This window comes from Lates calcarifer, linkage group LG7_1 (assembly GCF_001640805.2).
Source record: "Lates calcarifer isolate ASB-BC8 linkage group LG7_1, TLL_Latcal_v3, whole genome shotgun sequence".
Classification (NCBI taxonomy): Eukaryota; Metazoa; Chordata; class Actinopteri; family Centropomidae; genus Lates; species Lates calcarifer.
Window position 1 is genome coordinate 3125656 of NC_066839.1, and position 23216 is coordinate 3148871.

The window sequence follows — 23216 nt, forward strand, 5'->3', positions numbered from 1 at the left end:
ATGTCAACTTCACAACATATTTCATCATCTGATCAGCAGATAAAAGCTGCAGAAAAGTGAACATTTCAGTTGTTAGATGTCAGAAACATCAGGACTTCCTGAACTCCTGTCAGCTGATGTTGTGTTAAGTTTATGTGTTGTACTGTTTCCTCCCAGGTTCAGGGTGATGATGGTGAAGGTGGTGCAGTGACCTACAGCACTGTGAAAGCCTCCTCCTCTTCTGCTGGAGCCTCCATTGATCCCAGCAACCTCTATGCTACCATCAAGTAACCAAACAAATAACATGCTAATTAGTAAATGCAACATGTTATTTTTATAACAACTGCATGATTGTTTAGCTCATAGATTTAAAATGTTAAGAGTTATGATGAGGATGATCTTAATAGTTTCTCATATGGTTTAATAATTGGCTGATAACTGATGTCCATTACAGTGGACACAGGGTCTGAATCTTATTCAGTGTTTAACAGTATCAGCTGTATGACACATGAAGTCATTGGAGAGTTGAGGCGCCATCTAGAGGTGAACAGGCATACTGAGTATAAACTGTAATACTGTGTCACCTCATGGGCAGAGTAAAGTTTTTTTTCATCAGTTCTTTTTTTTTTTGGTTCATTTAACTGAATATAGCTTTCTGTTCACTATATTTACATAGTTTAACATATTTTGAATAAGAATTATATTTTTGTTTTTAGTGTTTTAAGTGTGTATTGGTTGGTGGTAGCTAATGAAGGCTGAAGTCACATGACCATAAACCCAGTCCATCCTTATGAGAGCCCCATTGGCTGAGGTGTTGGTGGATGCATGTGATTGGTTGTTTTGTTTATTTTTTCTGTTTAATATCTCTCTTATTTAAACATCATCTGTAGGATATTTTATGATGACTTTGATGAGGAACACAAGCTGGAAAGCGCTAACAATAAAGTTGTTCTATAAACTACAAGTGTTGCTGGAGTTACGACCTCTAACTTAGAGACAAACCCAATCACAAGCTCACGTCACCACAGTCATGTTGTGGTAAAAACCTGGGTTCAAACCCAGAGCCTTCTTGCTGTGAGGAGACAGCTCAGTTGTATTTGGCCTTGAGTAAATCAGCAGTGAGCTGAGTGTCCTCACAATCTTAGACCCTTTATGAGAATGATACTAATGAGGGAGTTTACCAGATCATTGTGGACAATTTTAAGTAGCCACAAGAGACACAGGCAGCAACTGTTGCCTGGGGGATTGACCAGTTACAACTCTTTTATTTCAACCACAATGCCAACATGTTTCTATTTCTCACCAGAGAGTGGCACCAGAGATCCTTTACAATATGAGGAGGTCACCATCTGTAGGCTCACACCATGTGGCCAAAAGTATGCAGACACCCAAACTTAGTCAGGACCCAAATCACTATCAGATTACGTCCTGTGATCTAAGTTTTTGCAAAGTAAAAGTTGTTTTATTGCAACAATAAAATGCATGCAGGTTTTTAAAGTGTACTTCCCTATGATGAAGAACAGAGAATTCCTGATCTTGGGGTGACGGCATCTTAATTTTTGGGGATTCTCATGTTTTCAAATGAGATGAAGAAGAGATTAAAATTAGGGATTAAAAAAGGCAAGAAAGTGAAAAAGAAGCAGTGAATGCATGAGAAAAAGAAAGAAGGGAGAGGAAAAGAGGGAAAATGAAAAGATATAAGGACACTGAGGAAAAAGGAGAAAATAGCGGATGAAACTTCTCAGAGGTATTTCATGCGTTTACCTGTAGAAAGTCCTGGTAACAACACCATTTTGGTCTTGAGCAGCAAATATTTGAGTATATTAACTTAAACATCATGTGAAATAGTTTTTTATCACGACAACGATAAGAGAAAAGAATAAACACTGTGTCTATAAATCATCTGAGGATAGTTGTAACAGAAGTCACAGTTTTAATTTAGTTTATTGTCACTAAACTTCCTTTGGTACAAACCTTTAAACAGATATGACACTAACATACATTTACTGTGTGTGAGAGATCTACACTCATACTTTCTGTCTCTCTCTCACACACACACACACACATAGAGTAGTAGCAGTAATTAGAGTGTGTGTTGAGCATGAATAAACTGCAGTTGGAGGGGGGTTGTTAATGCAGTTAAGGACAAAGGGCTGTCAAACAAACTGATTCTGCTTCACTGACACTCCAGGACACATTCCAGACACAAGAAGGTCTGTGTCTAACACCAGGCTGCCAGCGGGTTAAGATGAGGAAATTAATTAGAACATAAATATGGATTAGCTCCTGAGGCTCGCTAACTGATTGAGGGGAAAAGAGCAATGAGTCTGCTCTTTAAAGCTGCTACCATCAACTGTCTGAAGCCCATTTAAATCCAGGTTCTTTTTTATTAGGTTCTGTTTTTAGGGAATTTTAATATCGAGTCCATCCTTGTTTGTTGCTCTTATTGTTATTCTTATTTTTGATGAAATGCAAATGAACATCTAGGATTTTTCTTGAAGCTGAGATGTGGCAAGCACCAAACTTTACCTCAACAAACCCAACTTACGCCCGTGCATGAGAGTAATTACATCATTAGGCATACAAATGGGCTAATTTAGCTCTTTTTTTCTCGTCTAAGCATCCATAAGACCATGACCCAATTTCAATACCCAATCGCAACTCAGTGAAAATCTCCTGAGCCAATGGGACGCGTGGAGCCTCCCACCTACGTGCATAATAATAAGAGGCAGAATAATAACACAAGGGGGGAAACTTGCAAAAGCTGCAGCTTGCTCAGTGTGCTTTGGAGATTACTCTGCCTCTGAAAACCTTCACCATGGTCGACGCCTTCTGTGCCACTTGGAAACTGGTCGACAGTGAGAATTTTGATGATTACATGAAAGCACTTGGTGAGTGACAGTTTTTTTTTTCTTTGTTTTGTTTGATAAATCAAGGTTGAAATTTTAGTCTGCATCATGTTAGACCCCTCAGATCTTCATGTCAAATGAAATGTTCAGAGGTTGCCATACATCAGGATGTTAACCACATGTCACCCTGTCCTCTCCTCAGGTGTGGGCTTTGCCACCCGGCAGGTTGGTAATGTGACCAAGCCGACTGTTATCATCAGCCAGGAGGGCGACAAGGTGGTGATTCGCACCCAGAGCACCTTCAAAAACACAGAGATCTCCTTCAAGCTGGGAGAGGAGTTTGACGAAGCCACCGCTGATGACAGGACCTGCAAAGTAAGCTGACAGAAAAAGACACATTATTTAAAAACCTTCTGCTTATGATAAAACAAACACTTTAATGCATGCAACTTCAGTGGCCAGTCTAGAGGCATCAGGATAAAAAAATATTTAATCCAAGATTTCATTTTTACCACCATTCTCTCCCCATGTATAGAACAGATAATCAGCTAAAAAGTATTTTTTTCAAATGCAGTTCTGTCGGTGTCGTTCTTTTCTTTCTATTTGTGGATCAGTGACAAGCATTGAGACCTCCAGAAATAGGCCAACATATGGCAGCATCTTAATGCACGACTTTTCCGCCTCACTTGTTGAAAACGTTCTCCTCTTTTGTCCTCTTCAGTCCACAGTGACTATGGACGGAGACAAGTTGGTCCACGTCCAGAAGTGGGACGGCAAAGAGACCAAGTTTGTCAGAGAAATCAAGGACGGCAAGATGGTCATGGTAAGAACAGACGCAGATCACACATGCCTCTTATTTACTAACAAAGTAGAGCATATGCTGCCACCTGACTACAAATGACAGATCATCATTTTTATAAAACGTTCATGTTGATGTTTCAGGAGCTCCGTCTATACAGACAGCAAATTAACAGACAGAAATATCAATTGTCTGATCATTTTCCTGTCACTGGAAACACTGACGATATAATGGCCATTATTGGAGACTTGTTTTGTCCACCAGTGTTTCCATTAATACACCTCACTCACTCCTCTGTCAGCTGCCGAAGCTGCCTCCACCTAACCACAGCAGTCAACCAGGAGAGCGATCAGTTCCCTGTGGTTGTAACTCTCTCCTCTGTCTCCTCTGCAGAATCTGACCTTTGAAGACATCCATGCAGTGCGTACCTACGAGAAGGCATGAGTGCTCCGACCGACAGCGTCCCAAACCAGCCAACAAGTGTTGATTTTATAATTATTATTGACTGACTGTATGCTTCTCTTTGCACTTCATCCTCCTCCACATGTTCACGGCCCGCAGGCTGCACGTTTTGTAAGAATTTTTTTTTATATGAGTACATTTCGGTGGTGATGGATGGATCGTCTTTGCAACCCTGTGTGAAACATGAAATAAAAAACACAGAGAGTAAACGTTTGTCTCTTCTCTGATTTATTGAACAGATGCAATGAGAGAGTATTTATTTCTCAGCTTGAAGACACTGAATGCCTGCCTGACCTCTGACCTTTCTGCTGAGGAGAGGAACAGAAAAGACTTTGTCTGCATGAGGCCATTAAGCATCAATGACTAGAACATATTGCTCTCTGGTTGCACAAGACATGAATACACAGCAGTCTGATTGTGACACAGACGCCGCATGTTTGCTAACATTTACCTCCAGTGGTGTCTACCCATGCTGATAGCTTTACCTTTAGATCTTCAGTATCAGTCAGTGCCTCTGTTACTCTGAATAACCCATAGACTTCACTGTCAACCATTTTCATTAAAACTACTTTAGTCATTAATAACAAGGTATCAAATGTGGAGGAGGTGACTGATAATCAGAAACCTAAAGGGAATTATCACCTGAATCTGCAGCTCCTCTGCTTTTTGAAGTAAACAGAAGGAGTTTAATCCAGCAGTATTTTATTGTTGGTGGTGATAATTTTGACCAAATCATATTTACATTTCTAAAACACACCCTAATTTATAAAATCAACATATGTTTTGTAGTAAAGTCTTGATGTGAAACCTTTAGCTGTCAAATAAATGTGGTGGAATAAAAAAAAATAAAATACTTGACACTGAATTTTATCGTGTATTAAAAGTATAAATGGCACTAAACTGAAATGCTCAAGAAAAAGTAAAGTATCTCCATCTTATATTTGAGAACAGTACTTAAATGCCAAACCAGAAACCCCCGCAGACTTTCAGTTTTCATTTCCGTAAGTTCCTCCCCCTGAGCTCCAAAACACAGCGAGTCACATGACCTCGCTGTGTTTTCGCTCGCTGCACTTCCTGTTTATTTCAGAGGAGAATGACCCACCTAGGTTAGCAACTTTAGTTTATATGTAGGTTATGTGATACTCCGTATTGTTAGTTTTTAAAACACCGAACATGGCACAACTTCCGTGTTTTGCTCTGCTGTTGTTGTGCAGCGCTGCTCCGCTCGCGGCGGCACCGACTAGAAGAAGCTACCTGCCGGGCACAGGTGAGTGGATTTCCCGCTAATGAGGACTCCGTTGAAAAGCTAGCAGTTTGTTTCTTCCTTGTGTCTCCAGCCACAGAACTACTAAGGCTACAGTTGTACAGCTTGAACTGACACTTTAGGTTTATCTGCTGTAGGTTTCACTGGAAAATATAAATAAATATAAAAATATAAATATGTTTTGTGCGGTTGCGAGGTAAAAAGCGACATTTTGTTAAATTTAGCGCTGTATGCTGGATGTCACTCTGGCCGAATTTACCCTAAGACATTGTGGATTCATACTAAGTGTTGATTTTTCTGTTAAGGGTACAGTTTGTTTGCGAGTGACTAAAAACTTTTTGTTCGACGTACTTTTAAACGCAGTCTGGCAGAGACGCCAGAGAATCGCACTCTCTTACTGTTCAAGAAAGAAAAACTAAGCTGTGAGATAAAGAAGAAGTAGAAAATAAGACTCAGTATTTCCTATTATGTCACCACACAACAACACAGCAACCAAATAAAGTCAGAACAGATGAGGTGAATATATCAGCCCTGTGATACTTTACAGAAGGAAATGATGTGCAAAAAACTAAATCAGATACAGCAACCTGAAAGAAACTTGCATCCTAAATTACACATTTTTTAACCCTTCCCAGCATAACTGTTGTCAAAAATATCCCACGCACATCTTCTATATTGAGTTTTTTGCACAACAGATACATTGATTTTTATTCTTAAAAAATATTTTAACCTAATTTTCACAAACTCTATTTTAGGTTTTTCATCTCTGTCCACATTTTCTCCAAAACGTCTCATCCCTTATCATTTCTCCTCGTCCCTCCACCTTTCCAGGCAGGTTCTGGCACATCACTGACCTCCACCTGGACCCCACCTACCACCTGGCCCCAGATCCCACCAAGGTTTGCTTCTCCTCCAAAGGAGCCCCGGCCACCCACGCCGGCCTGTACGGGGACTTCCTGTGTGACTCTCCCTACCGCCTCATCCAGTCAGCCTTCACTCACATGGCGCCACTCACACAGCAGCAGGACTTCATTATATGGACCGGGTCAGTACTCTGATGAGGGAGAGATGGATATCATGTGTGTTTTTGTCGTGCTGCCTTGGGGATAAACACTGAATAACTTAACGTCTGTTGCAGTTTCACCAACCAGCTCATAAACTAGTTACAGTAGTTTCATATCCTGTTCTCTCACTACAGTAGCAGTCCTATACCTTGTGTGTATTTGTGTGTGTCCGTCTGTTCAGTTTTATGTAAGACTCAAACCACTTTGTGGCTTCAGACTGAAAGATTAAAGATGGTTCTCTGAACAAACTTCACTTCTTCAAGGGAATGTTTTAGAGGTGAATGACGTGGACGGCCATTTTATTTATCACAGACATTCATGTTCTGCACAGTGTTTACAGGTCTTGCGGAGCTGTGCGAGGTCTGATTAATTGTCTCATGTGATGCCAGTTGTGTCAGTGTTGTTTGGGGCTGAAGTTGAAAATAGAAAAAGCTGAGGGTTCGGGAAAGAGGTGAGCTCACCAGACCAGATAGAAGCTCAAGACTACATTAGGTGCTGCACATCATGAAACCAACATATATATATATTTTCATTATATAAATGCAGCACTAAATCAGTGGAGTACTCGCTTAATGTCAGCTCATATTCTGTTTATTCTGTTTAGGGACAGATGACATTCTAATTTTAGTTTCCAGTGTTTCCTCTCTCGTCTGCTGAGGTGATAGAGTGATGACTAAGTCCAGGGTTTTGATTGTCATGTGGCTTCCTGTAAGAAGCACAGGACCGTGTGTGTGTTTGCTTTCATGTGTGCTGGGAAACAGAAGTGTCACTTCCTCCTGTTGTGTCTGACTCTGAAAACCACTTTCACTTTACTTTACTTTATTATCTCCTGTGTGGTTTGTGGGTGAGCACACGATGGAGCTTATTCATCAGGCGTCCGTATGAACAGATTATAATCTGAACCTCACTCACTCGTCATGTTACCATCATTAGAGGTGGAAAAGCATGTGACTGACGCTGCACAAGTTATTTAAAGTTAAGTAAATAAAGCTCCATTTGAACACTTAAGCATCAAGCCTTCAGAGATGACAAAGACGTGTCTACTTGCCATGAAAAGTGGCTTAGATAACGCTCTGTATATTCTGGGGGAAGTGGAAGCCGGTGTTCACCACACTATAATAAAAGCGTAGTTGTAAGCATCAGTCACAGCAGTACTACCTCCATACAGCTCTCTATTAATCTGCAGCTAATCAGCTAAGGCAGGAATTCGTAGTCTTATTAAATATACTTAAGAGAACACCTTGCCACTTAAAACCTGAAAAGACGCCCTGGGGTAGAGGATTACGTTACTGTGCAAGCAGATTTTTTGCTTTATTCTGTTGTAGCATGAGTTCGCCTTTTTACTCAAAGAGGAAATCCATTGTACAGTGGAGTCCTTGTTATTGCTGCAATACTGCCTGGGTCTTATCTTCATACTTTTTGCATTTATTTCTATCAGTGACAATAACACTGTGCTTCTGTTGTTCATTTGAGCACTCGGGTTGACACTGGATTTTATTTTCCCCTCTCTCACAGTGACAGTCCACCTCATGTCCCTGCAGGTGAGCTCTCTACAGACATAGTGATCCAGGTGATCAGTAACATGACTCAGACCATCAGACAACACTTCCCCAACCTGACGGTCTATCCCGCCCTGGGAAACCACGACTACTGGCCACAGGTATTGGACGTCCAGTATTGCATTTTAGAAAGATATTCTAATTCTAGGAGACTCACATTTACAGTAACATGTTGTCATGTAACATCTTTGCATCATTGCTCTTAGGACCAGATGCCGACCTCTACTAACGCCATCTACAAAGCTGCTGCCCAGCTGTGGAAACCCTGGCTGCAGGCTGAAGCTCTGCTCACACTCTCACAAGGTAACTGGAGCTTCTGTGTGTGTGTGTGTGTGTGTGTGTTTTGTCCAGTTATCCCAGTCTCTCAGACCTTTAGAATATGTTTTAGACACTTTAAACACATTATTCACAACATTATGACTGTACAGATAAAGATAAAGTGATATCACTCTGTGGCTATCATGGCGTAAACATCAGGCTTCATTTTATGCTTTGCTGTGTTCCTGCAGGTGGTTTCTACTCCCAGCTGGTAAAGCCTGGTTTGCGGTTGATCAGCCTCAACACTATCCTTTACTATGGACCTAATAAAGTCACAGAGAACATGACAGACCCTGCAGGACAGTTTGAGTGGCTGGAGAAAACTCTGGAGAAAGCTGCTCAGAGCCTGGAGAAGGTCTGATATTTCCTGTTTTCTTATAGCCCTGACCTTTGACCTGTCACCATCACTGCCAGTGATCCTGACACCGAACAGCTGGGATTTAAATGTGTCTCTTTTCACGCTGCAGGTGTACATCATAGCCCATGTACCTGTGGGTTACCTGCCCTTTGCCAGAAACACCACCGCCATCAGAGAGAGCCACAACGAGAGGCTGGTTGCCATCTTCAGGGAGTACAGTGATGTCATTGCGGGTCACTTCTATGGCCACACCCACCGCGACAGCATCATGGTGCTGCTGGACCAACAAGGTAACGATTAAATAAAGATAATAAGGAGGTAGTTATGTAATTTCTAAAAGGCTGTTTTAACACAATGCTGCCTAAAGCTGCAGAGGCTGTTTGCATCACTGCTGCGTGAAAAGAGAAGCAACAAAAACTAAACACAGGACACAGATTTACATGTGATGCAAAAGTCTCTTCTGAGATTATTCACCAATTTCATTCAAACAGACTGGAACCTCTCAAAGTAGCTATTCTTGGATAAATACTGTTATGTGCACAGAGGGTAGATTAGCCAGGGTTTTGCAGTGGGAACTCATCTGACTTCTCAGGTGCAGTGAGCAGGAATGATTAAAAACACAGATCCACTGACTGACTGTTTAAAATAAGCTACTTGGAAACAGATCCCACATGTTTACACCTGGATGCATTCACAGATTGGTTGAACTGAATGACGTTGTGTTTGTGTTCTGTAGGTAAACCAGTGAATTCTCTTTTTGTGTCACCGGCTGTTACACCAATCAAACATGTTTTGGAGCCGTACTCAAACAACCCAGCTTTCCGTATGTACTTGTACAACACCAAGGACTACGCTCTGTTGGTAAGAAGCTCAGTGCTGCACAGTCACATCACATCTTAATCACATGTCAGATGCTTTTAGTCAGACGGCAGATTTACTCGCCTTCAGAAAACCAAGGTGCATATTTCATCTACAGTGTATGGTTGCAGTGTTACATTCCACCCAGTATATGACTGTTGGGCGTCTTATGCTATAACAGCCTCTGCTCTTTTGCCTCAGGAAACCATCAAATCAACCTATAAAACATAAAGCAGAGGTTATAAACATGAACTCATTTAATGCTTACGTATCTGAAAAACTGAAATCTGGAGGATTGACAAATTTTGTTTGACAAATTAGTCAGACCTGGAGCTTCATAGTTGGTGTGACTTTCTCTTTCTCCAAGGAGGTGTGCTTTTTACTAAACAATAAAACCTTAAAAAACAAAAAACAAACTTCTGCAAAGACACAGATGAGAGCTGCTCGTCTTTGTAAGAGTGATGACAAATTTAGATCAAACTACAAATGCTCTGCACTCGAACACCTACTCTAACTTTTATCTCCCTGATCAAAGACAGAAGAAACAAGTCTCTCTTGATGATTAATCACGGTGTCGATCAGCAAACAAAAAACTGTTTCTGCCATTCAAAAAGACTCAAAGACTTTTTTCTCACTCCCCTCTCTCTCCCCCTTTTGGTGCCTTTCTCTCTCTCTGAAGGATATCTGGCAGTACTATTTGAATCTGACGGAAGCCAATGAGAAACAAAGATCTGACTGGAGGCTTGAATATATCATGACTGAGGCTTTTGGACTGACTGACCTGCAGCCACAAAGCCTGCTCCAGCTGGGCCTGAGCTTCAGGCTGCCGCAGACCAAGGCCTTTGACAAGTATTTCAATAACTACATGGTCAGTTACAACAGCAGTATCGTCTGTGACGGAGGCTGTAAGGTCAGTCAGGTGTGTGCTGTGCTCTACCTGGACCAGCTGTCCTACTCTAAATGTGTGGCAAAGGGAGAGTGGTAGCGTGAAGGTGGATCAAAATACCAAGGGATTGTCTCAGGTGTCACATTTAGTTTTTGATTTTTAAAATCATTATATTTTCTTTAATTCTGCTGGAACAGTGAAAAGGGGGATGCCGTGCACCGACTCTGCTGCTCTGACTATTTTACTAAGATCTTACTTTCTACTGTCTGAAGATGCACCTCAGGTTATCTATTGCACAACTCCACAGTAAATCAGTAGTTTAAGAAGTATAAAATACACTAATGCATCGTGAAAAATATTATGATCATACTGATTTACTGTCCTCACAGTATAAAAGTCCTCTAACTCATCTGCTTTGGTTAAAAGGCAGAATGGCTGCATGAGTGTGGATCAGAATGAAGGATTCTTAAGGGATTTGTCTCAGGAGTCAAATTTAGTCGACGATTTTTAGGATTATTCTTAAATCATCTATTTTTTTACTATCATAACAAAAAGACATGCTATGCACGGCCTCTGCTTCTCCTAAACATGAATCCAGTTATCCCATATTTTTTCCCAAGCTGGTTATTCATCAGATGATAATTGATCAAAGATGTTTTATACTTGCCTCAAGTCATCCACTGTAGATCCAGAATACATATTTAACAAAGTAATCTAATGGAATATACAGTGAATATAATTAAAATATACTCCTATAATAAAAAAAAAGATTGATATCTTGATCATATTGAGTTGCAGACTTATGAATGTAGGTTAAATCAAATCAAATTGGAGTCACATTCAGACTTTGAAATGACAGACTGTTACTTGAATAACTCCTCTGCCTCTCAGGTTCAAGTGCTGTAGATTTCATGAGGGAAACCAGTTTATTCCCTGTATCTTTATCTCTTGCTCTGATGGATTATTCCTAATCTGTGGAATGATCTAATTGCTGCAGTGTGTCGACCGTCACTTGAGCTGATGCTGCTGATTAACCATGAATACTGAGCCATTTTTATTTTCTGTCATGTCACTTATTTCTGAGTGAAATGAAACGTGAGCGGGGTTTAGTGACAAGAACTTTTTAAATCAGCGCCTTGGATTTGATTTGATCACTCAAAGGTGTTCATACAGAGCTCACTGAACCATGTTTGTTGAATTGACAACAGGACTCTCGAGTATAAAATGTGAACAGTAATCATGTTACATATCACAGCGACAGTATTGGTTCTAATTTTGCTGTTTATTTTTCTACTAAATAAAGATCTTTATTCGACGTGTTTAAACCAGCTTGTCTGTTTCATAGACAGGTTTTCAGAGCGCACGTTGCCTCACTGCAGAGCTGTAAGAGTTGCGAACTTAAAAAGCCAGAGTAGAACTTGTGCAGGCTTGTTTGTCTCCACAGGGGAGGCAAAGGAACAGCGACTAACCTCATCTGACCCTCTCACTTCAATTTCAACCCCCTCCCACCGAAGCCCCCCCGATCTTATTCTTCTCCTGTCCAAACTTTCCAGAAACTGCCCTCGTTTCTCAGCCACCGCCTCAAGCATTTGCCTCTCTCCTCTTCCCCTCCACCCTCTCAGCTCTTTTGTCCCTTTGCCCCCCTCCCCAAAGGTTGATTACACCTCTGTTAGAGCTTCACAAGAAGCTTTTTTTATTTATGTAAAAATGCACCAACCCAGATCACTAAACGTTGAGCTGGGCTGCGACAGAAACGAGCTGAATGATAACTTTATTTTGCTTAAATTCGATTTTTGGCACCATCACACATTGTTCTGTAGAGCAGCGGTTCCCAACCTGAGGACAGCTCAGGAGTTACAGGATAAATCTTAGCAGAAAAAACACGTCTCCACAAAAGAAAAGAGAGTTTACTTTTAGACCTGTTTCTCATCCCCACTGTATTTGTTTGAGTTACTGAATCATTTTATCTCTTAAACCTGAGGACACTGTGTGGGGAGGTACCAAGAAAACATAAGCGTCTTTTTAAGGTGTCACATCCCAAAAAGGGAATCACTGCCCTATAGAAGAAGTGAAGAACTGAAGAGTGAAATACAGAACCAGAGAAAACTGTGCTGAATAACTTCACACGGAGAAAAGAAAGTTTAGAAAAAGTTTCCTTTAGAGCTTTGAGGAGTGAATCTGTAATGTGTGTGTGTGTGTGTGTGTGTGTGTGAGTGAGTTAAAATCTTTCCCCTCATGTGCCCCCATCACCATTATTATTCCCGGCCAACCCTGGCCCTCCCTCCACTCAGTGCCTGACAGAACGTAACCGTGGAGACAGAGTTAGTGGCGAGCATGGCGATGGAGAGGACTCGATCGCCACGGTAACGGCAGCAGAGCTCCCAGCACCTCTGAATCCATCTCTGAGGTCACGGTTAGCTGCTATTATTTAACCACTGAACTGCCAGTTCGACACAGCAAACAGAGTCTGTGTGTGTTTGTGTGAGAGCGAGACGATAACAGCAGCTTCTCTGGGTCTTAGATTTGGTTCTGGACTGATTGATCGCCATGAAAACAAACAGTCATTTGTGCTCAGTTTTTCAGGTAGATTGTTCTGAGCATCTTGGAGAAGTTGCCACAGTTCCTCTGTGATTTAGTCTGTCTCTGTGTGTCCTGTCTCTTCACGTAATCCCAGACTGACTCCATCACGCTGAAATCAGGGTCTGTGGGGGTCAGACCATCTGTCGCAGAGCTTGTTCTTCTCGTCACTGAAGTTCTTTAGGGTTGTCGTCGTGCTGCAAAATGAATCTGGGACTGATCAGATGCTTCCTTCATGGTGTTGTGAGATGCATAAAAATCTAAACGTCTAAAGTGCTTCAGACTTTTGCACAGAAGTGCAAAGTTGCATACAACTGTTTCAAAATGTCAGACTGTGAACTCAACTTGGCAACTTGACGAGACGACAGGAGTGTTAATTCTAGCAAAGTATAAAGTCATGGCTTAAGTCTTTTTTGATTATGTTTTGTATCTTTGTCAGAGATTCAAATCAGAATAAAGACTTTTAGTAAATCAGATAAACGTATCCAACACTTCAAAGATCTGCCTCAGAACAGCTTGAATTTTCTGAGGTGTGAAGTAAAAGTATCAGAAAATGATCCACATCTTTGGTCAGACAGTTTTGTTGATATGATCTCAGTGACAACAGTGTAAAAATACCACCAAACTGTGAGCAGCAGGGTACAGTATTTCACACTGGAGTAGAGTAGAAGTATAGCATGACGTTAAATATATCTCATTTCCACCTGTTCAAATTAAAACGTTGTGATAACAGAGCTAAGGAGACGTCGCTGCAGCGTCACAGTGAGCAGATCCAGCGGCTAAAAACCTTTAGAAACGGTATTGTTGGCTGTTTGGCCGCCTGCTGCACTGACTGTCTTCATAAATGACTGTCTGACTGGCCGTCTCTCTCTTTGGCTGACTGACCCACATGTTCAGGTTTGCATACATTTCTGCTTTTGTTCCAGTTGGCCGGCTGTCTGGCTGGCTGACTGTTGGCTGACTGGTGGTGCCTCACAACCAGTTAATCTGAGGATTACTGTCAGGACAGTATAGCCATCCAACTGCCCTCTCCTGGGGAGCAGGAATCTGTGTGTGTGTGTGTGTGTGTGTGTGTGGTACAGATCACCTAATCCCTTTAAACATCTTTAAGTTTGAAACACTGTCCCTCTCTTGAATTTAACAGCCTGTGTTCTCCTGTTGAATTAGTTTCATTCCTACCTTCAGCTCTTAAACTGCTGATGTCTGACTTTACCTGTCACTTATCACTGCACAGTTTTTGTTTTGAACGTCTGTCTCCCGTTCTTCTCTTCAGTTTAGTCACTGCAGAGGAAGAAAGCACCTAGAGAGGATGATCTCTGGTAAAAGTTGGAATTACAGTTGATTCTCTTGAAGCCTTTTAACAGCACAAGAGATCCAAGCACCATTTTCCACTTAGCTAATTAAGACGTCTCATCAACCTTTGCTAATTAGAGGGAGGAACATCGATTTTTTGGGATTTCCAGGGACCCAGTTAACGCTGCATGGTGGTTTGCAGGTCAGAACATGTCTAGACGTCTGCAGAGTGGCCCCCTCAGCTGTGAGGCTGATTTATAAGTAACAGCAGACCACAGTGAAAGGTCAGTGAGTAGTGATCAGTTTGGAAAAAAGCCCAAATTCCAGCGTGCAGTCAGGACCTGGGTTACAGTGAAATATAAACATTTAAATGTTGCAGAAACATTGGTGACACTGATTTCCTGTGGACATCTTTTAACTGACACATGAGGCCATAATTATCTCCTCCAGGTATAAGTACTGACCTAATGAGAGGGTCAGCACCTGAAACCTGGCTCACTTCAGATTTAGGATTTACCTCCTAGGTCTGAACGTTTGCTGCAGTAACGCTGACACCACAGGTCTTGAACGTCCTTTACCTCGTGTGCAGGGTCAGCAGTGTGACCGCAGGTTACCTTCGTCTTCTAGACCTCAGCTAATCCTTCTGTGTAAAACCGACCTCGTCTGGACTAAAAGTGATTAGTGCTGTTTGTTGCTGAGTTGCCATTTTACATCTGCAACATTTTGAATCGCAAAGCAAATTTATTTGTGCAGCACATTTCAACAACATGGTCATTCAAAGTGCTTTACATAAAATAGTAAAAGTGTAATAACATAGTTAGAAATTATAGACTTAAACTAAATATAAGAAATAGAGGAGCTAAAGTTACAGATACAAATTAAAAGCAGAGCTGCAGCAGACCTGCACCTCTCTGTTAGTTTAACATCAGTTTGACTTCAAGCTCAGGTGAAGATATCGAGCCCACACCAAATCTAACTGTTGCCTTTCTGCATTGAAGCTGCCCACCCTGCATCATGTGTGAGAATACAACCTGCTAATCACTGCGCAGCTCATTAATGGCTCTGTTAAGGCAAAACCGAGTCTTAATCTGTCGTCTTTGTGTGTTGGAAAGATAAATGAACTGAGGCTTTATTCTCATCTGTAACACCAAAAGACAACAACATTTTATTCCAGGTTTATATCTTGTCTTCTTGTGAAGCACTTTGCTGCCTGTTTTTATTCATTACAGTGGAGCTTGCACTGACACCTTCAGGTTGCTAGGTTTATACTGTACATTAACACAACCATCAGCTTTCTGTTGTTGCTCAGATCAGCTCAACATAAAGCTCCTTTCATAGCTCTGCTCTCCCGTGTGATATTCTCTCACACCCAAGTCTCACACAGTCTATAATGGAGAGAGAGGGGGACAGAGACAGAGGGATGGGGGGTCTCTTTAGTCTCATGCTTCAGTAGTAATTTGTCAGCGGGCATGAATGGGCTCCTTCATCAGTGATGGAGACAGCAACAAGCAATCGGAGGTTGGTGTGTGTGTGTGTGTGTAGTGTGTGTGTACACTAGTGGGGGTCCAGTCTCAGATTGGAGTTTGCTCTAAGCCTCTTGTAGCCCAAATCGCTCCTTTGTATGGGCCCACCATAGGCAGTTCCCCGACAGCCAATCAGCCTCCACAGAACCCATTACATCACTCTCTGATGGTGGCCGTGCCAAGTTGGACCAGCATCCACCCAAAAAATGCTAATTTGAAGAGAGCAGGAAAGCGGGACAAAAAGAAGAAAAATGCTGCTCTGTAAATGAAAAGACGTTTAGTTCAGAATTTGTAAATACATACATTTCTAACTTTAATCTGTTAGCCTGTCGTAAAATAAATCCAAAAATAATACATGCCGGTGATTATTTGATCGGTAGAAAATTATGAACCAAGATTTTTATCACTGCTTTGTCGTTTTTAGTAATTTATTAATTTAAAATGTTTCTCAGTTTCCCTGCACGTCTGAACACCACCCATCCACAGCTATATAATCTTGATTCTTTTTGATTTTTCTAAAACTTGCGAAGGTCAGAAAGTAAACTCAAAACAAAGGAGATGCCACAAAGAAACAAACACTAAAAACACACACTTTCTAGAACTTGAGACCTTCTGTCTAAGATGGTGAAAACAGGTTGTGTGTCTGTATGAGTGTGTGTAAGAGTGTGTGTATGCATTCATGTGCTTTCAGTATGAATGAGCTGGAAGGAGGCCAGCTATTGACATCCCAGCTGCACGGCTGAGTCTCTGCTTCCAATTAAAATTTCACCCGGTAACGCGAGTTGTACATTTCCCACTGGAGTAAAGCTATTGTGTAAGAACACAAAGCTTTGATTATTGTGGTGGTGATGAATTTGTGAATGGGCACAAAAGATGGTGGCCATTGAAAAAAGTGTCTCATTATATGAGAGTGTTATGGAATTTGTCTGTGTGTGTGTGTGTGTGTGTGACATAGAAAAGTATTAAAGAGTGAAGTACAGAGGTGATTTCCTGTTCTGTCATTATCAGACTTTCAGATGCCGTGATGAAGGTTCTCAGCTCCTGAACAACAACCTGCAAACATTTGAAACCAACAAAAAACTTTCAGCTTTATTTAATGTCCAGTGTTTGGCTTTTTCTGGACCTTTCAACCACATCTCAGTCTCACAGTGTCACAGCTTTGAGCAAAGCTGTTTTCACTGCAAACTGATTAATCAGTGTTAATTCACTTTTTTTAAAAATTGCTCAGTAGTTTGACATTTTGGGAAATTTGGAGTTGGCCTCATTGCATATACATAGCATGGTCAGGTTTAGGGGTTGGCGAGGAGAAAGATGACGAAGCATGAAATAACAGCAAAGATGCATAGTGATAACATGCAAAATAACTTGAGGAAATTGTATGTTATTCATTCTGGAGATGAGTCTTTAGTTTTTGTTTGTGTTATACAACCATAATGATTGGTTAATTACTGATTTGGCTGATTTTCTTACCTACAGACGGAGCTATGCAAGCTGTTTCCCCCTGTTTCCAGTCTTTGTGCTAAGCTAAGTTAACTAGCAGCTAGCTGTAAAGTGACTGAACTTATTTCACAGTCTCACCATATAAATACCATAACCTACCAAACTAAAATATTTATCACAATATCTTTTTTCCCCAATTTAACCTCATTTTAATCTGCACATCCTCTCACCAGTCGTGTGTTCTGGTATAGAACCAGGTCGGCTTTGTTTCACAGTCAAACAAATACCATGACCTGGCTCACGTCCATAAACTAACTGTTACGTAAACACAGATCCTGCAGTTGTATGTGGGATTTCACCTTAACTGGATAATCTCTGTGCTCTAATGTGGAGTGTATCGTATTTATTGTGGTATTGCTGTGTTAATGCTTCCTTCTTTGTCAGGTCTCTGTTAAAAAAAAATTCTAATCTAAATTAAACTTTTACCTGATTAAATAAAAAAGCTAACGTAAGTCACCATGTACATCCCTCTAAACAGCCAACAAACTTGAGAGTTGCTGCCAGTTTCTACAACAGTTTAATTTGTTTGATTTAGTCAAATATAAACGGATCAAAATGTCCGACAGGAGTTCATCAGACATTCTTTCATTCCTGTAACTCCCTCTCTCCTTCAAACAAACCTGCCATATTGCAAAGACGTGCAACAGGCAGTAATTCTCTGAGGGAAATCCAGGAGGTTAAGCTGACTGTTAATGCTTAATCTCTCCGTTCTTTCCCCCAATCCATCCTATCCATCGCTCCATCCATCCTTCCCTCCATCTAAAACTCACACAGGATCCTCCTCCCTCCCTCCACCTCCCTCTCCACCCTAGTCTGCTCTGTTTGCAGGGTCAGTGGGTTTACCCTCAGAGAGGTTTGTACAGGAGGAGAGGGGCAGAGGGGTGTGGCATGTTGACCAGTGTCTTTGATCACTATGGGGGTCACGACCCTCTTTATTCCACCTGATCAACATTGTACTGACCTTCTGGTCCGACCCCCAGTGGAGAAACTGCTGCGTCTGGGGCTCAGTGGAGGTGCACAGGGAAGCCATTCTGCCTTTTCCAGTCTTTATTTCCCACTCTTACTAATTTACCCTCTAGTTGGAATTCAGTGTTTTCTCATCCAGTTCCAGTTTCAATGTAAGTGACAACCCAGTGAAGATAGATGACATGAAACTACATTATGAACAATTTATTTTTACTGTGGACCAACAACATTAACGCAAAACCAGAATGTTCACAAGGAAAACAAAAAAAGATAGTAAATATTAAAAATCTGAAAATGAAAACTTTAATCTGAATTCACTTTAATGTCTTTCTGTTTTCTTTTCTCCCACTGTGAAAAACTGACTCTTTATATGTCAAACATTTTACATCAAAATATTCCAAAATGTATATGCTCCTTGGAGTCATTGGGAAAACAGAGGGAAAAAAAATAATGTGAAGATAAATGAAAACACATTATAATAGATTAATGGAAGTAAATTAATCCAGTATGTTTAATAACAGATACTTTCACCTTGATTCTGTTTCATCTTGGTTGAAGCCTCAGGCGTGGTTTTATGAGTTAGTTTATTATGTGTTAATGCTGCCACCTGCTGTTCATACAGTGTTATCGCCTGGTTCTGAGCTGCAGAGCGGATGATGCTGCTGCTGCTGCGGCTTTGGAGCTTTAAGACTCGACTGTCCATAGAGAGAAGTTTAAAACAGGTTTTTCTTCTCTGTGCAGTTGTAAAATTTACAGCCACACTACAGCCAGTGTTTCATATAGAGATGGATTGTAAGTAACACTTTAGATTACAGCTAACATTAGTTTACACTAAAATAATAAATAAAATAAACAGGGAAACAATCAGGTGGTAAACAGTGTCAGGCCCTCACACATTGACTATTACACAGTAAAATTACATTATTGCAAGAGTTGCATTTACCTACATTGACCAGCAGAGGGAGCCATGGTGCCTCAGTGTTTGGTTCACAGGTTCAGTCTGCTGTTTGATTTAAAACTGGCTCTAAACTCTAAAAAAAACCAAATGTCACTGATGTTCCTGATCCTATCTACGCTCTAAAAAGAGATCTAATAGATGTATTATTAGTCGTACAAAACTCATCATAAACATTCTCAAAGCTGTGCATGGATTGGATGTTCTTCACTGGCTGCATAAACAAAATGACGGCACATTTTGAGGGGTTTTATTGTCCAGCTGCAGAATCAGCAGAGCCTCAGACTCCCAGGATCACCTGGACGTCCTCGCTGTCATTGGTTAATCAGCCACTCAGCCCTCAGAGACCTAAAGAAGCTCTTCAGAAAATGACAGCTGTGCCACTGAAAACCAGAAGTAATTTCCAATGCATGTTCACAATTCATTTAATTCACTCCAACACCGGCCCATCAGAGCTGAGGGCAATTATTGTTACCCCATGCCTCCCCTGGGACTTTCTCTCTCTACCCGCCCCCCTGCATTCAGGCTTTGCCCCTTTCCCCCGCCCCCACTGACAGGATATTCTCCAGACTCTGGACTTTATCCACCGCCCAGTGCAGGTAGACAGAGGGTGTACACGACAATATGCATCATGTGTGATTATTAGTTAAGAAAAATAGCAGCATGAGGTTGAGAAACCGTCCCAGACAGTGAAACAGCAGCGTGGCTGCGAAGTCTCCTGCAGCGTCAGAGCATCATAACACGCTTGGATCCGTTTTGTTGTGAGTGGGAGGTCATTTCGTTTGTGTTTAATTCAGTAGGAAATGTGCTCACTGAAAAATTAATTCCTCATTTAAAAGGCTTAAAAACATTTACATCCCTAAATGAAATAAGGTTTTTGAGGAGCATTTCCTCTCATGGTGGCACTGAACTGTTCAGAGAGATGAAAGCAGGAAAAATGAGAAATAAAACACAATAAGTAATTTTCAGGTTCATTTCCAGGAGTTTGGTTTGTGCCTGTGAGAATGTTTCTGTGGGACGGTCAGGACCATAAAGTCAGTTGTACTTGATGATGGCGATAAATAGAGTCCAGTGTGGTACCAGGAAATCTTTGGTTTTCTAACAACTAACCAGGGATGTTCGACCTTAACTTCCTCTCTCTCTCTCCCCTGTCTCCCATCATCTACCCACTATTTCTATCTAATAAAAAAATACATAAAATGCCATCAACAAAAAGATAAACAATACACCACGCTCTGTTGCTCTGTGTGAAATGGTTTAAGGCTGAAGTTTTATAATGCTGTAAAAACACTGTACCTGTGTGTGTGTGTGTGTGTACACTGCTCAGCCACAGCATTAAAAGGTGAAGTGAATAATATTGATTATCTCGTTACAATGGCACCTGTCACAGCGGTGGGACGTCTCAGGCAGCAGGTGAACAGTCGGTTCTTTTCTGTTTGAGTGGTGTATACACTCCAAACCTGCAGTGTGAACAGATCTGGAGGCTCTGGACGCTACAGGATGTGAAGCCTCAACTGACTTCTGAGCTGGAGGCAGAAACTTCATGTCTCTGTGGTGGGTGAGTGATTTTTTAAACTCTATTTGGGCACAGCTGAAAATAAATTCTCTAAGAGCAAACCAAGGAAAACAACAGTAGAAGTTGGCTGAACAAGTTTCCCAAAATGGAAAATGATCACGTGTAAATGACAAAGTCACTGCTCATCCTGTTTCCTACCAACAGTCAACGTCTGTTTCTTTAACCATCACCTGAAACACAAACCATGATCTTTCCCTGAACTCTAACCAAGCAGCGTTACATCGTAACAGATTCATGTTTTTTGGACGACACTGACAAATGATATTGTCCTGCAGATGTTTGAATGTGTCATTCTTGAGGAGAATTATTTCATTTTAGAGACTTCCTGTAGAGTCTTTGCTCTAAATTTCATATTTTTCTTTCTTTCTTTCTAAAAAGTCTGAGTGGTAGCCAGCCTGGCTTATAATGTCATTCATATTGGATGAGCAATGTTTTTGTTTGGTGACAGGTTTGTCTCTGCAGGTCATGTTTCCATTTCTTCTTCACTTTTTGACAGTTTCTCCTTGTATTTCTTATTTTTTGTACTCAGGTCTACAGTTTTAACCAACCTTTGGTCCTCAGCTGTAACAAAACGAACCAGTTAATCTCACCAGTCTACAGGACCGAAACAGAGTCGTATCTAACTCCGTATTCTCTGCATTTCTCTTGTTAGTCCTACTTTATGTGCTTGTGCAGATTTAGAGGCTAAGAATGGAAGTTACAGATACAGGCAGATACAATAGAAATTAATTCAGTATGTTAAAGCTGTGGGCTGTCTGGAGTCCACAGAGCAGGTGCCTCCTCCTCCACACTCACCCCCCCACTTGAACCCCACTATTCACCCCTTTATTTCCTCTGGGTCACTATTGTAGCCGCACTTAATCTAACCAGTCGTCAGCGTTTCAGTAATGAAGCCATGTGGAGAGCACCTTGTTTTGGTATGTAAATGATGACGATGATGAAGTAGTATGATTTAACTGTCCATCCCTCCTTCCCCTCATCCATCTATCACCTTCATGTTCCTCCATATCTGTCCCTTAGGTAGAGTTTACCCCGAGGCCCCACTTTACTGACACGTGTGTCCTGAAAACATGCTCCCACTACTTCACGTGCACAGTGAAGACACCAATTCAAAGACGAGTGCAAAGAGAAGAGAATGACGTGTGGTTCAGGAGCTGCAGTATGAGGAGGTGGGAGAGGCCTTTCTAATTTTGCCTGGGGCCCAAAACACTGACTCCACCCTGCTGTCGTCCCTTCACCCTTTCAGTTTTTTTTTATTTTGCCTCACCCCATCCTCCCATCATTCCTTACACTCCCCTCTTCCTCCCTGCCTTCATCCCTCCATCTATTGTCCCTCCTTCACTTTATAGCTGCTCCATCTTTCTGCCACCTTGCCCCCTCTCCCTCCCTGCATCCTTTTTTTAATATATCTGTTGCCTTTTCATCTCACACTCCACCCCCCTCCTCCTCCCGTCCTCCCACCACCTCCCCCCCCCCGCCGGTGGCGTCCATACACCGACCGGAGCACACACTCTCTTGTTGTCAGTCACTTCCCCAGCGAACAGACGGCAGCAGCAGCAGCAGCAGCGGCAGCAGCAGGAGGAGCGGAGACGGTAATCCACCCCCCTCCACCACCACCACCACCACCGCCCCTGTCAGCCCACCCCACCCCTCTCCAAAACCCAGAAACCAGGAGGCAGGAGGGGAACAAAACCTCGCGGGACACCTGTGCTGCCTGATGCCTCCCTTCTGGGCTTTATGCAACACGAAGTAAGATCCAAATTCACCCCCAGGCTGCGGATGATGATGATGAGAAGCAGCGGTGATTAAAACGGGGATGTAGAAGGAGGAACGAGCGGACAAATCTGACACGATTGACGGTGACGGAGCGATCGGCGGCGGCACCAGCAGCAGCAGCAGCAGCAGCATCAGTCGGTCGGCGGATGGAGATAGGTTGTGAAGGCGGAGGGATGATGATGATGATATAGCAGGTGCTGCAGGGTCGTGCCGCATTGCCTGGCCGCCGCGAGCGACGCCGGGGAGACGGTGATGCTGTCGTCGTCATTGTGCCACAGAAAGAGAGAGAAAGAGAGCAGAGGCTTTGACATGGAGGGAAGCAGCTGTCTGTCGGCTCTGAGCTCAGGCCGCCCGGATCAGCAGGTTGGATGTACCGCCTGAAGCCCGGAGGACCTGATTCAAGATAAACGTGGTGGGAAAATAATGATAAAGTTGAATTCTCGAAGCTGGAATTGAAATGCTTCTGTGCGTAAAAGTGAACGGCCCATATGTTGATAATGCATCATAGGAGCATCATAGCAGCAGCGTCTGTGCCAGTTCAGGGTGGATTACGTCTACAGATCAGCAGGCCTCCATCTGAAGTCCGCTTCTGATCAGGAAACAGACGGAACAGAACTGAATATCTGCCCCTGTTGCTGGAGGTAACAATCTATT

General features: G+C 42.0%; 3 protein-coding genes across 3 annotated transcripts in view; all 3 read left to right on the forward strand.

The window, feature by feature from the left end:
- LOC127142646 (uncharacterized) overlaps positions 1-943 on the forward strand; it is a 35083-nt gene extending 34140 nt beyond the window's left edge. Inside the window, exon 8 of the mRNA XM_051071733.1 lies at positions 157-943. Coding sequence (XP_050927690.1) covers positions 157-270 — 114 coding nt within the window. The 3' untranslated portion in view covers positions 271-943. The remainder of the gene's footprint in view (positions 1-156) is intronic.
- Positions 944-2717: 1774 nt separating this feature from the next.
- On the forward strand, positions 2718-4298 carry LOC108887442 (fatty acid-binding protein, brain). Its single transcript, XM_018682875.2, has 4 exons — positions 2718-2870; positions 3031-3203; positions 3550-3651; positions 4021-4298. The coding sequence occupies exons 1-4, from the start codon at positions 2798-2800 to the stop codon at positions 4069-4071; spliced, it is 399 nt and encodes a 132-aa protein (XP_018538391.1). The 5' UTR covers positions 2718-2797; the 3' UTR covers positions 4072-4298.
- Positions 4299-5120: 822 nt separating this feature from the next.
- smpdl3a (sphingomyelin phosphodiesterase acid like 3A) lies at positions 5121-11721 on the forward strand. Its single transcript, XM_018682874.2, has 8 exons — positions 5121-5356; positions 6185-6398; positions 7933-8077; positions 8183-8279; positions 8486-8649; positions 8762-8942; positions 9389-9513; positions 10190-11721. The coding sequence occupies exons 1-8, from the start codon at positions 5263-5265 to the stop codon at positions 10493-10495; spliced, it is 1326 nt and encodes a 441-aa protein (XP_018538390.1). The 5' UTR covers positions 5121-5262; the 3' UTR covers positions 10496-11721.
- The last annotated feature ends 11495 nt before the right edge of the window (positions 11722-23216 follow it).

Bases quoted from the DNA above. Each gene is read 5' to 3' on its own strand.
- LOC108887442 (XM_018682875.2), top strand. From the start codon at position 2,798: ATGGTCGACGCCTTCTGTGCCACTTGGAAACTGGTCGACAGTGAGAAT. The intron at 2,871-3,030 runs GTGAGTGACAGT...TCCTCTCCTCAG, and splicing joins TGATTACATGAAAGCACTTG to GTGTGGGCTTTGCCACCCGG. The intron at 3,652-4,020 runs GTAAGAACAGAC...TCTCCTCTGCAG, and splicing joins AGGACGGCAAGATGGTCATG to AATCTGACCTTTGAAGACAT.
- smpdl3a (XM_018682874.2), top strand. From the start codon at position 5,263: ATGGCACAACTTCCGTGTTTTGCTCTGCTGTTGTTGTGCAGCGCTGCT. The intron at 6,399-7,932 runs GTCAGTACTCTG...CCTCTCTCACAG, and splicing joins GACTTCATTATATGGACCGG to TGACAGTCCACCTCATGTCC. The intron at 8,078-8,182 runs GTATTGGACGTC...CATTGCTCTTAG, and splicing joins ACCACGACTACTGGCCACAG to GACCAGATGCCGACCTCTAC.